Source organism: Oncorhynchus gorbuscha, linkage group LG19 (genome assembly GCF_021184085.1).
Source record: "Oncorhynchus gorbuscha isolate QuinsamMale2020 ecotype Even-year linkage group LG19, OgorEven_v1.0, whole genome shotgun sequence".
In the NCBI taxonomy this organism is placed as follows: Eukaryota; Metazoa; Chordata; class Actinopteri; order Salmoniformes; family Salmonidae; genus Oncorhynchus; species Oncorhynchus gorbuscha.
The window spans coordinates 2,879,431-2,892,164 of NC_060191.1; the positions used below are offsets into that span (position 1 = coordinate 2,879,431).

Consider the following 12,734-nt stretch of genomic DNA (forward strand, 5'->3'; position numbering starts at 1 on the left):
TTTCCGGTTTGGAGAAGCTTGGCCAGTTTGGAGAAGTTTTTCCGGTTTGGAGAAGCTTGGCCAGTTTGGAGAAGCTTGGCCAGGTTGGAGGAGTTTTTCCGGTTTGGAGAAGCTTGGCCAGTTCGGAGAAGTCTTTCCGGGTTGGAGAAGCTTGGCCAGTTTGGAGAAGTTTTTACGTTTTGGAGAAGCTTGGCCAGTTTGGAGAAGCTTGGCCAGTTCGGAGAAGTTTTTCCGATTTGGAGAATCTTGGCCAGTTTGGAGAAGTTTTTCCGGTTTGGAGAAGCTCGGCCAGTTTGAAGAAGTTTTTCCGGTTTGGAGAAGCTTGGGCAGTTGGGAGAAGTCTTTCCGGTTTGGAGAAGCTTGGCCAGTTTGGAGAAGTTTTTCCGGTTTGGAGAAGCTTGGCCAGTTTGGAGAAGCTTGGCCAGGTTGGAGGAGTTTTCCGGTTTGGAGAAGCTTGGCCAGTTCGGAGAAGTCTTTCCGGGTTGGAGAAGCTTGGCCAGTTTGGAGAAGTTTTTACGGTTTGGAGAAGCTTGGCCAGTTTGGAGAAGCTTGGCCAGGTTGGAGGAGTTTTTCCGGTTTGGAGAAGCTTGGCGAGTTCGGAGAAGTTTTTCTGGTTTGGATAAGCTTCGCCAGTTTGGAGAAGCTAGGCCAGTTTTGAGAAGCTTGGCCAGTTTGGAGAAGCTCGGCCAGTTTGGAGAAGCTTTTCCGGTTTGGAGAAGCTTGGCCAGTTTGGAGAAGTTTTTCCGGTTTTGAGAAGCTTGGCCAGTTTGGAGAAGTTTTTCCGGTTTGAAGAAGCTTGGCCGGTTTGGAGAAGCTTGGCCAATTTGGAGAAGTTTTGCCGGTATGGAGAAGCTTGACAAGTTTGGAGAAGCTTGGCCAGTTTGGAGAAGCATTTCTGGTTTTGAGAAGCTTGGCCAGTTTGGAGATGTTTTCCGGTTTGGAGAAGCTTGACCAGTTTGGAGAAGCTTGGCCAGTTTGGAGAAGCTTATCAGTATTGGAGAAGCTTGGCCAGTTTGGAGAAGCTTGACCAGTTTGGAGAAGTTTTTCTGGTTTGGAGAAGCTTGGCCAGTTTGGAGAAGCTTGGCCAGTTTGGAGAAGTTTTGCAGGTTTGGAGAAGCTTGGCCAGTTTGGAGAAGTTTTTCCGGTTTGGAGAAGCTTGGCCAGTTTCGAGGAGCTTGGCCAGTTTGGAGAAGCATGGCCAGTTTGGAGAAGTTTTTGCGGTTTGGAGAAGCTTTGCCAGTTTGGAGAAGCTTGGACAGTTTTGAGAAGCTTGGCCAGTTTGGAGAAGCTCGGTCAGTTTGGAGAAGCTTTTCCAGTTTGGAGAAGCTTGGCCAGTTTGGATAAGTTTTTCCGGTTTTGAGAAGCTTGGCCAGTTTGGATAAGTTTTTGCCGGTTTGGATAAGTTTTTCCAGTTTGGAGGAGCTTGGCCAGTTTGGAGATGTTTTTCCGGTTTGGAGAAGCTTGGGCAGTTTGGAGAAGTCTTTCCGGTTTGGAGAAGCTTGGCCAGTTTGGAGAAGTTTTTCCGGTTTGGAGAAGCTTGGCCAGTTTGGAGAAGCTTGGCCAGGTTGGAGGAGTTTTTCCGGTTTGGAGAAGCTTGGCCAGTTCGGAGAAGTCTTTCCGGGTTGGAGAAGCTTGGCCAGTTTGGAGAAGTTTTTACGGTTTGGAGAAGCTTGGCCAGTTTGGAGAAGCTTGGCCAGGTTGGAGGAGTTTTTCCGGTTTGGAGAAGCTTGGCCAGTTCGGAGAAGTTTTTCCGGTTTGGATAAGCTTCGCCAGTTTGGAGAAGCTAGGCCAGTTTTGATAATCTTGGCCAGTTTGGAGAAGCTCGGCCAGTTTGGAGAAGCTTTTCCGGTTTGGAGAAGCTTGGCCAGTTTGGAGAAGTTTTTCCGGTTTTGAGAAGCTTGGCCAGTTTGGAGAAGTTTTTCCGGTTTGGAGAAGCTTGGCGGTTTGGAGAAGCTTGGCCAATTTGGAGAAGTTTTGCCGGTATGGAGAAGCTTGGCCAGTTTGGAGAAGCTTTTCCGGTTTGGAGAAGCTTGGCCAGTTTGGAGAAGTTTTTCCGGTTTGGAAATGCTTGGCCAGTTTGGAGAAGTTTTTCCGGTTTGGAGAAGCTTGGCCAGATTGGAGAAGTTTTGACGGTTTGGAGAAGCTCGACCAGTTTGGAGAAGCTTGGCCAGTTTGGAGAAGCTTTTCCGTATTGGAGAAGCTTGGCCAGTTTGGAGAAGCTTGACCAGTTTGGAGTAGTTTTTCCGGTTTTGAGAAGCTTGGCCAGTTTAGAGTAAGTTGGCCAGTTTGGAGAAGCTTGGCAAGTTTGGAGAAGCTTGGACAGTTTGGAGAAGTTTTCCGGTTTGGAGAAGCTTGGCCAGTTTGGAGAAGTTTTGCAGGTTTGGAGAAGCTTGGCCAGTTTGGAGAAGTTTTTCCGGTTTGGAGAAGCTTGGCCAGTTTGAGAAGCTTGGCCAGTTTGGAGAAGTTTTTGAGGTTTGGATAAGCTTCGCCAGTTTGGAGAAGCTTGGCCAGTTTGGAGAAGCTCTGCCAGTTTGGAGAAGCTTTTCCGGTTTGGAGAAGCTTGGCCAGTTTGGAGAAGTTCTTCCGGTTTTGAGAAGCTTGGCCAGTTTGGAGAAGTTTTGCCATTTTGGATAAGTTTTTCCGGTTTGGAGGAGCTCGGCCAGTTTGGATAAGTTTTTCCAGTTTGGAGAAGCTTGGCCAGTTTGGATAAATTTTTCCGGTTTGGAGAAGCTTGGCAAGTTTGGATAAGTTTTTCCGGTTTGGAGAAGCTTGGGCAGTTTGGAGAAGCATTTCTGGTTTTGAGAAGCTTGGCCAGTTTGGAGATGTTTTTCCGGTTTGGAGAAGCTTGACCAGTTTGGAGAAGCTTGGCCAGTTTGGAGAAGCTTATCAGTATTGGAGAAGCTTGGCCAGTTTGGAGAAGCTTGACCAGTTTGGAGAAGTTTTTCTGGTTTGGAGAAGCTTGGCCAGTTTGGAGAAGCTTGGCCAGTTCGGAGAAGTCTTTCCGGGTTGGAGAAGCTTGGCCAGTTTGGAGAAGTTTTTTACGTTTTGGAGAAGCTTGGCCAGTTTGGAGAAGCTTGGCCAGTTCGGAGAAGTTTTTCCGATTTGGAGAATCTTGGCCAGTTTGGAGAAGTTTTTCCGGTTTGGAGAAGCTCGGCCAGTTTGAAGAAGTTTTTCCGGTTTGGAGAAGCTTGGGCAGTTGGGAGAAGTCTTTCCGGTTTGGAGAAGCTTGGCCAGTTTGGAGAAGTTTTTCCGGTTTGGAGAAGCTTGGCCAGTTTGGAGAAGCTTGGCCAGGTTGGAGGAGTTTTTCCGGTTTGGAGAAGCTTGGCCAGTTCGGAGAAGTCTTTCCGGGTTGGAGAAGCTTGGCCAGTTTGGAGAAGTTTTTTACGGTTTGGAGAAGCTTGGCCAGTTTGGAGAAGCTTGGCCAGGTTGGAGGAGTTTTTCCGGTTTGGAGAAGCTTGGCGAGTTCGGAGAAGTTTTTCTGGTTTGGATAAGCTTCGCCAGTTTGGAGAAGCTAGGCCAGTTTTGAGAAGCTTGGCCAGTTTGGAGAAGCTCGGCCAGTTTGGAGAAGCTTTTCCGGTTTGGAGAAGCTTGGCCAGTTTGGAGAAGTTTTTCCGGTTTTGAGAAGCTTGGCCAGTTTGGAGAAGTTTTTCCGGTTTGAAGAAGCTTGGCCGGTTTGGAGAAGCTTGGCCAATTTGGAGAAGTTTTGCCGGTATGGAGAAGCTTGACAAGTTTGGAGAAGCTTGGCCAGTTTGGAGAAGCATTTCTGGTTTTGAGAAGCTTGGCCAGTTTGGAGATGTTTTTCCGGTTTGGAGAAGCTTGACCAGTTTGGAGAAGCTTGGCCAGTTTGGAGAAGCTTATCAGTATTGGAGAAGCTTGGCCAGTTTGGAGAAGCTTGACCAGTTTGGAGAAGTTTTTCTGGTTTGGAGAAGCTTGGCCAGTTTGGAGAAGCTTGGCCAGTTTGGAGAAGTTTTGCAGGTTTGGAGAAGCTTGGCCAGTTTGGAGAAGTTTTTCCGGTTTGGAGAAGCTTGGCCAGTTTCGAGGAGCTTGGCCAGTTTGGAGAAGCATGGCCAGTTTGGAGAAGTTTTTGCGGTTTGGAGAAGCTTTGCCAGTTTGGAGAAGCTTGGACAGTTTTGAGAAGCTTGGCCAGTTTGGAGAAGCTCGGTCAGTTTGGAGAAGCTTTTCCAGTTTGGAGAAGCTTGGCCAGTTTGGATAAGTTTTTCCGGTTTTGAGAAGCTTGGCCAGTTTGGATAAGTTTTTGCCGGTTTGGATAAGTTTTTCCAGTTTGGAGGAGCTTGGCCAGTTTGGAGATGTTTTTCCGGTTTGGAGAAGCTTGGGCAGTTTGGAGAAGTCTTTCCGGTTTGGAGAAGCTTGGCCAGTTTGGAGAAGTTTTTCCGGTTTGGAGAAGCTTGGCCAGTTTGGAGAAGCTTGGCCAGGTTGGAGGAGTTTTTCCGGTTTGGAGAAGCTTGGCCAGTTCGGAGAAGTCTTTCCGGGTTGGAGAAGCTTGGCCAGTTTGGAGAAGTTTTTTACGGTTTGGAGAAGCTTGGCCAGTTTGGAGAAGCTTGGCCAGGTTGGAGGAGTTTTTCCGGTTTGGAGAAGCTTGGCCAGTTCGGAGAAGTTTTTCCGGTTTGGATAAGCTTCGCCAGTTTGGAGAAGCTAGGCCAGTTTTGAGAATCTTGGCCAGTTTGGAGAAGCTCGGCCAGTTTGGAGAAGCTTTTCCGGTTTGGAGAAGCTTGGCCAGTTTGGAGAAGTTTTTCCGGTTTTGAGAAGCTTGGCCAGTTTGGAGAAGTTTTTCCGGTTTGGAGAAGCTTGGCCGGTTTGGAGAAGCTTGGCCAATTTGGAGAAGTTTTGCCGGTATGGAGAAGCTTGGCCAGTTTGGAGAAGCTTTTCCGGTTTGGAGAAGCTTGGCCAGTTTGGAGAAGTTTTTCCGGTTTGGAAATGCTTGGCCAGTTTGGAGAAGTTTTTCCGGTTTGGAGAAGCTTGGCCAGATTGGAGAAGTTTTGACGGTTTGGAGAAGCTCGACCAGTTTGGAGAAGCTTGGCCAGTTTGGAGAAGCTTTTCCGTATTGGAGAAGCTTGGCCAGTTTGGAGAAGCTTGACCAGTTTGGAGTAGTTTTTCCGGTTTTGAGAAGCTTGGCCAGTTTAGAGTAAGTTGGCCAGTTTGGAGAAGCTTGGCAAGTTTGGAGAAGCTTGGACAGTTTGGAGAAGTTTTTCCGGTTTGGAGAAGCTTGGCCAGTTTGGAGAAGTTTTGCAGGTTTGGAGAAGCTTGGCCAGTTTGGAGAAGTTTTTCCGGTTTGGAGAAGCTTGGCCAGTTTGAGAAGCTTGGCCAGTTTGGAGAAGTTTTTGAGGTTTGGATAAGCTTCGCCAGTTTGGAGAAGCTTGGCCAGTTTGGAGAAGCTCTGCCAGTTTGGAGAAGCTTTTCCGGTTTGGAGAAGCTTGGCCAGTTTGGAGAAGTTCTTCCGGTTTTGAGAAGCTTGGCCAGTTTGGAGAAGTTTTGCCATTTTGGATAAGTTTTTCCGGTTTGGAGGAGCTCGGCCAGTTTGGATAAGTTTTTCCAGTTTGGAGAAGCTTGGCCAGTTTGGATAAATTTTTCCGGTTTGGAGAAGCTTGGCAAGTTTGGATAAGTTTTTCCGGTTTGGAGAAGCTTGGCCAGTTTGGAGAAGTTTTTCCGGTTTGGAGAAGCTTGGCCGGTTTGGAGAAGCTTGGCCAGTTTGGAGAAGTTTTTCCGGTTTGGAAAAGCTTGGCCAGTTTGAAGACGTTTTGCCGGTTTGGAGAAGCTTGGCCAATTTGGAGAAGTTTTTCCGGTTTGGATAAGCTTGGCCAGTTTGGATAAGTTTTTCCGGTTTGGAGAAGCTTGGCCAGTTTGGAGAAGCTTGGCCAGTTTGGAGAAGCTTGGCCAGTTTGGAGAAGTTTTTCCGATTTGGAGAATCTTGGCCAGTTTGGAGAAGTTTTTCCGGTTTGGAGAAGCTCGGCCAGTTTGAAGAAGTTTTTCCGGTTTGGAGAAGCTTGGGCAGTTTGGAGAAGTCTTTCCGGTTTGGAGAAGCTTGGTCAGTTTGGAGAAGTTTTTCCTGTTTGGAGAAGCTTGGCTAGTTTGGAGAAGCTTGGCCAGGTTGGAGGAGTTTTTCCGGTTTGGAGAAGCTTGGCCAGTTCGGAGAAGTCTTTCCGGGTTGGAGAAGCTTGGCCAGTTTGGAGAAGTTTTTTACGTTTTGGAGAAGCTTGGCCAGTTTGGAGAAGCTTGGCCAGTTCGGAGAAGTTTTTCCGGTTTGGAGAACCTTGGCCAGTTTGGAGAAGTTTTTCCGCTTTGGAGAAGCTTGGCCAGTTTGGAGAAGATTTTCCAGTTTGGAGAAGCTTGGCCAGTTTGGAAAACGCTGCAGTGTTACTACATTCTTCTTAACTGAAAAGTAGTTTGATGAATAACTACAGTTAGAATAAGAGGTATTCACTCTCATTCAAAGACATTAGACATATGCAGGGATTTCTCCCTTCTGTATGTTTTCTGTTATTGTTTTGTTACTATGGTGATACAGTCATGTGAAGTAATCATTAACTTTAGAAAGTATAATATAATAAAATATAATTTGTTCAGTAACTAGTTCACATGAAGAAGAGAACAGAACATTGCAGTTTCCATTTCCATCAGATAAAGAGGGACAAGGAGAGGAAAGGGGAGGGGAGAGTGGGGTGTGGTAATCAATGTTTAAAACCAACAGCCCATCCCTCTCTTCCTCATTCCCTCTCTCTCTCTTTCTCTGACTGTCCAACTCCTCGCACAACTTCGGTGAGTGAAAACTAAACCTAGTAAAACATGTACCTGAGTGCCTCGCTGATGAAATGCTTCAGTTTGTTTTAGCTGTGTGTGTCTGTGATATGTTAGATGTGCCAAATTATACATTCTCAATGGGGGGTTTACAACATTTATTTGCAATTGTGTGTAGTTTAATGTTTTATACTTGACTGAAAAAGTATGAATGACTTCAGGGTGTGCTTTGCAACAGTTAGTAAGTGCCTGTCCACACTGTTTGTGCTCTTGAGCCAAGCTCTGCGGAGGCGTAACTCTGTCTGCCTTTCCATTCAAACATGTGTGGTGCTACTCAGAGCACTACGCAGTTTAGATGAAAGAATCTCTCTTCTCTTCCTCCTCCTCCCCTCTCTCTCTTCCTCCCTCAATCCTTCCATAGTGCAGAACACTACCTCTTTCTATCCTCCACACCCCCCCTCTCTCTTTCGCTCTCTCTGTCCTTACCATAAACTCTCTCTCCCCTCGCTCTGACCATTCTGTGAGTAGAGTGTGTTTCTAGTTATCAGATGGGCAGTCAGAGGGGTGGTAAGAAGGTGTGTCTGGTTGGATGCCTGCTGGTCCTGGGGCAGCTGACAGTGACTCAGAGAGAGATCAGTGGAGTACACCACAGTGACTGGGGTTGTTCCTTACAACTATAATGTTGTGCTTACCATGTTCGTACTGTGTGGTTGCTTCAACGTCCTTCTTTGACCGCACTTACTGCCATTCACACTGGAGAGGAGGGTCAGCTAAATGAGGGATTTACTTTACAGACGCTTCCTTAAACTCAAGAACTAGACTATGGGTAGGCAGAGCAAGAGAGAATAGAGAGCCACCTCCCTATATAGTGGTGAGATATGTGAAGGGATAGAGTGAAGAGACACACCTTAACCTAACTAGATAGAAAGAGGGTGGAGACAGGTGAGGGGTGGGGGAGGTGCTGGGATTTCTGTTATCGTTTGCCTGAAATTACCAACGCGGCTTTCAGCCGATCCACCAATGTCCTCCCATCTGTCTTTTTGTCTATGTGTCTGTCCCTCTCTCTCTATCTTTCTCTTTATATATATTTTCTATCTTTCTCTCCTTAAAATCCCCCAGAGTTAATGAGGGAGACATCCAAGGGCGTTGGCTAGAGCCATGTCTGTTTGTGTTTAAACAACTCAGCCCCCTCTTCTCTTCCTTTCTCCACTCCACATCCGCATCTCTCTCTTACCTCTCTCTGCCTCTCTCCCTCTCTAATTGCCTCTGTTGCGTTGCTCTCCATCTCTCCTCCCCCTCTCTTCCTCTTTCTCCCTTTGTGGTAGAGATGTAGAACTTGTTTGCAGTAGTGGGGTGTGGTGTGTGGTGTGGGGTGTGGTGTGTGGTGTGTGGTGTGGGGTGTGGTGTGTGTGCAGTCAAGTCTTTGCTGCGTGTGCAACAACCGCTAATATTCTTTAAACCCTCTATTCAACCTGAACCTTATGTTTAAACATGATTAAACCAGTGGTTTAAACCAGTGCCAACATGACTTTATTTCCGAGAAAAGGATGGAATGGTAACCCGGATGTAAGATAAAAATAGATTTGAATTAGATTATTCAGTCAACAATAAGACATTTTTCCCTTTAACTTATTTTCTGGGATTTCACATTTCAAAAAGTCAAATAAATTAATCAAATATCTCATATAATGTTGATAATATTAGATGTATTATACTGTGAATACAGAGTAAGCAAACATTCCTCTCTCTGTGGGTGGACATCATGTCCACTCGCATCCTGCTATCATAATAAAACATTGATAATACCACAAATTAATAACCTATACTTGTACCTCCATTCCCTCTCTCTCTCTCTGTGTGTTGTAGTCAGTCACCATGTCACAGGTCCAGCAGGCTATGGCATTGCTCATCTCAGCCTTCCACAAGTACTCTGGCAAGGAGGGCGACAAGACGACCCTGAGCAAGGGAGAACTCAAAGATCTGCTCAACGCTGAGCTTGGAGAGATCATGGGGGTGAGTGGATCCTGGGAACAGTTCAGTTCAATCATGCTTTATTAGCAGCACAACCAAATCCAATAATGCTAAAGACAGACACTATTGTAATATTGAATTGCTTGGAACATCACAAACACATGACCCGCCTCATCCAATAGAATAACTTAATCTCTCACACCTTTATAAACAAATAACAACTGTGTGGATTCTAGTTTTAACTTCTGAAATCAAAGTCTCACCCATTACCTCTCTTCCTCTCTCTGATAATTATAACAGAAAAACACTGACCAGGCAAAGGTTGACAAGATCTTCAAAGATCTGGACGCTAACTCAGATGGCAGTGTGGACTTCCAGGAGTATGTCACACTGGTGGCCTGCCTGACCATGATGTCCAATGAGTTCTTCACCAAGAAGTGAAACGGCTCCCCCTGCCCACTCTCCACAGAACAGCAGCTCTTGCTCCATGAGTGAATTAATGATAAGATTAGCAAGATCGTCAATGCAGGTTCAGAGGGACAGAGATGCAGGTTTACACACATACACAGAAAAAGGGTTGGGTTGATTATACACACCACACATAGACAGACAGGTGAAGGACACAGACACTGACCTGTACACATACAGACATATAGGCTACTCATGAGATGGAGAGGAAGATATTTGGTTTGTTTAAAGTGAAAAATGAAATAAACTATTTTAATATGTTTGGAAGAAAGCTGACTTATCATTTGTGCAGGTGTGTGAGTGTGTGTGTGTATGTGTATGTGTGTGTGTGTGTGTGTGTGTGTGTGTGTGTGTGTGTGTGTGTGTGTGTGTGTGTGTGTGTGTGTGTGTGTGTGTGTGTGTGTGTGTGTGTGTGTGTGTGTGTGTGTGTGTGTGTGTTTGTGCATGTGTGATTGCCTGTGTATGTCCTAAATCAAATCAAAATCAAATCAAATCAAATTTTATTTGTCACATACACATGGTTAGCAGATGTTAATGCGAGTGTAGCGAAATGCTTGTGCTTCTAGTTCCGACAATACAGTGATAACCAACAAGTAATCTAACTAACAATTCCAAAACTACTGTCTTATACACAGTGTAAGGGGATAAGGAATATGTACATAAGGATATATGAATGAGTGATGTTACAGAGCAGTATACAGTAGATGGTATCGAGTACAGTATATACATATGAGATGAGTGTGTAGACAAAGTAAACAAAGTGGCATAGTTAAAGTGGCTAGTGATACATGTATTACATAAGGATGCGGTTGATGATGTAGAGTACAGTATATACATATGCATATGAGATGAATAATGTAGGGTAAGTAACATTATATAAGGTAGTATTGTTTAGGGTGGCTAGTGATATATTTACATCATTTCCCATCAATTCCCATTATTAAAATGGCTGGAGTTGGGTCAGTGTCAATGACAGTGTGTTGGCAGCAGCCACTCAATGTTAGTGGTGGCTGTTTAACAGTCTGATGGCCTTGAGATAGAAGCTGTTTTTCAGTCTCTCGGTCCCAGCTTTGATGCACCTGTACTGACCTCGCCTTCTGGATGATAGCGGGGTGAACAGGCAGTGGTTCGGGTGGTTGATGTCCTTGATGATCTTTATGGCCTTCCTGTAACAACGGGTGGTGTAAGTGTCCTGGAGGGCAGGTAGTTCGCCCCCGGTGATGCGTTGTGCGGTCCTCACTACCCTCTGGAGAGCCTTACGGTTGAGGGCGGTTGAGGGCGGAGCAGTTGCCGTACCAGGCGGTGATACAGCCCGCCCGCAAGCAACATGAATCAAACATGAACCTTTGTTTTCAGACACTTGGTGAAATAATACAATATGTTGATTATATCAACGTAACCCAAAACCACACAATGAAATTAGTGGTTATGAGGCATAGCCTATATTTGACTACTTAATTACGTCACAATATTGTTATCTACTCCAGAGCCAGTAAGAATACAGGAAGTCAACTGTTAATGTATAAAGTCGCCCTGCATAAACCGGAAATAAATAGATTAGCCAATCAGACACCTGGCTGCTGGATGGAATAAGGAAGTAATCTGCCTGGGGCAGGGTAGCCTAGTGGTTAGAGCGTTGGACTAGTAACCGGAAGGTTGCAAGTTCAAATCCCTGAGCTGACAAGGTACAAATCTGTTGTTCTGCCCCTGAACAGGCAGTTAACCCACTGTTCCTAGGCCGTCATTGAAAATAAGGATTTGGTCTTAACTGACTTGCCTAGTCAAATAAATAAAAAAATAGGCTAATCCTAATCCACAGACAAAGGCCATTTTAATCGTAGATCTTCTCGGCAGGCTGGGCGCGACTGGCTGGGTCTGTGGGATTGATCCACTAAAGATTGGAGGATACCCAAAATCTATTTCTCCAATAGGAATCCCAGATCACGCTTGTGACAACACACATGGATCTAATCTTCCTGTCTCCCATTAACCTCAATACAACCACATGGTGATCTGTTCAACTACCCCTGTTCTGTAGTTGTTCATGGAAGTTGGATGTGCCTCTAAGTTTCAACCCTCTCTGACTCTCTACCAACTACAGGTAGTAACTGGCTTTTGCACAGAAGGCTGTAGTGAATGGAGGTGGATGGAAGCGGCTTTGATGTGGTTTAGATAATCTATTGTTTGCTTTTGGCTGTCTGGTGACATGTTCGGCAGTGTGAAGAAAATCATCTCTCTGTTTGAGACTCGACGGCAGCCTCGCCCCCTCTCTCTACCTCCTTCCCTCCCTCCATCTCTAACTCCTTCGCTTCCTACATCTTTCTTCATCTCTTCCCCAATCCCCTCCCTTCCTCCCTATCCCCTCTCTGTCCCCCTTAAAGGGACACTCCTCTCCTTTCGCCTCCCTCTCCGGCTACCCTTCCTCCCTCTCCCCAGTTGTAGTTTTACACAGTGAGAGAAAAAGAGAGAGCGAGAGAGATAGAGAGAGAGGAAGCTGACAGTCTCGGTCCCTGCACACAAATATTCCCTGGCCTGTTTACCAACAAAAGGCACGCACCATGACTACCGTGACTCATTCATGACTCATACCACATGGATGTGGCCAGACATACACTGTTCACCACGGCACATTGCAGGCAGGTATAAACACAAACACACTATAATATATGTCATTTAGCAGTTTGGAGCACAGACATACAGACACACACACACACACACACACACACACACACACACACACACACACACACACACACACACACACACACACACACACACACACACACACACACACACACACACACACACACACACACACACACACACACACACACACACACACACACACACACACACACGGTCCTGAGGTTGGCACCAGACTGGTTGTAGAGGAGCATTTTCCCACAACACATCCCAAGTGTAGTGGATGTTTAGTAAACCATGTCCATTGACAGCAGTTAACAGTAATGTTACCATGTCGTATTTTTCTACTGACGAAACCAAGACCAGTCTAGGATATCTGACTGTCAGTGCTAGTTGTCTGAGAAAGTTGTACAGGGTAACAGCCTGAACAGAGCAGCAGACCAGACTGGTAGTGTTTACAGCATTCCTGTGGTCAGCTGTGTTCCAGTCATACTCTTTTAGTTCATTGTAGTTCTATGCTGTGGTGGGTGGCAGTTGGATTATTTGCTTTCTGCTTGTTTCCCTTATGTACAATTACCATGGCTACCCGACCTGGGTTCTATCTTTGACAGGAAGGATCAATGTTTTCTGTTTGTAACATGGTGTTTTTGTTTTAATGGAACAGAAAGTGCCAGGGAAGCTCAGCTGAAATATGTGTTTTCAAATCATGGATAAATCATGGATAATTTCTCCACTTCATGCGTGGTACTGTACCACTACTGTTACGCTCCTGGCAGCCCAGAAGGGTCCCACACTGGAATTCAAATCCTCGCTGTTTCATGTTTAAACATCAACCAGTCTCAACCCCAAATCACATGAATGTCCTGAATGCGTGTGTGTTTCTGTGTGTCTGCTTGCAT

General features: G+C 45.8%; 1 protein-coding gene across 1 annotated transcript; it reads left to right on the top strand.

The window, feature by feature from the left end:
* The first annotated feature begins 6,617 nt into the window (after nt 1–6,617).
* Nucleotides 6,618–9,452, top strand: LOC124006029 (ictacalcin-like). The gene is made up of 3 exons (XM_046315690.1): nt 6,618–6,774; nt 8,620–8,766; nt 9,025–9,452. Exons 2-3 carry the CDS (start codon nt 8,629–8,631, stop codon nt 9,163–9,165), a joined length of 279 nt encoding a protein of 92 aa, XP_046171646.1. The 5' UTR covers nt 6,618–6,774; nt 8,620–8,628; the 3' UTR covers nt 9,166–9,452.
* Nucleotides 9,453–12,734: the final 3,282 nt, after the last annotated feature.

What these genes read in the sequence shown, in the direction of transcription:
- LOC124006029 (XM_046315690.1), top strand. Translation starts at nt 8,629, where the DNA reads ATGTCACAGGTCCAGCAGGCTATGGCATTGCTCATCTCAGCCTTCCAC. An exon ending in AGCTTGGAGAGATCATGGGG is followed by an intron (nt 8,767 to 9,024) that starts GTGAGTGGATCC and finishes TAATTATAACAG; the next exon opens with AAAAACACTGACCAGGCAAA.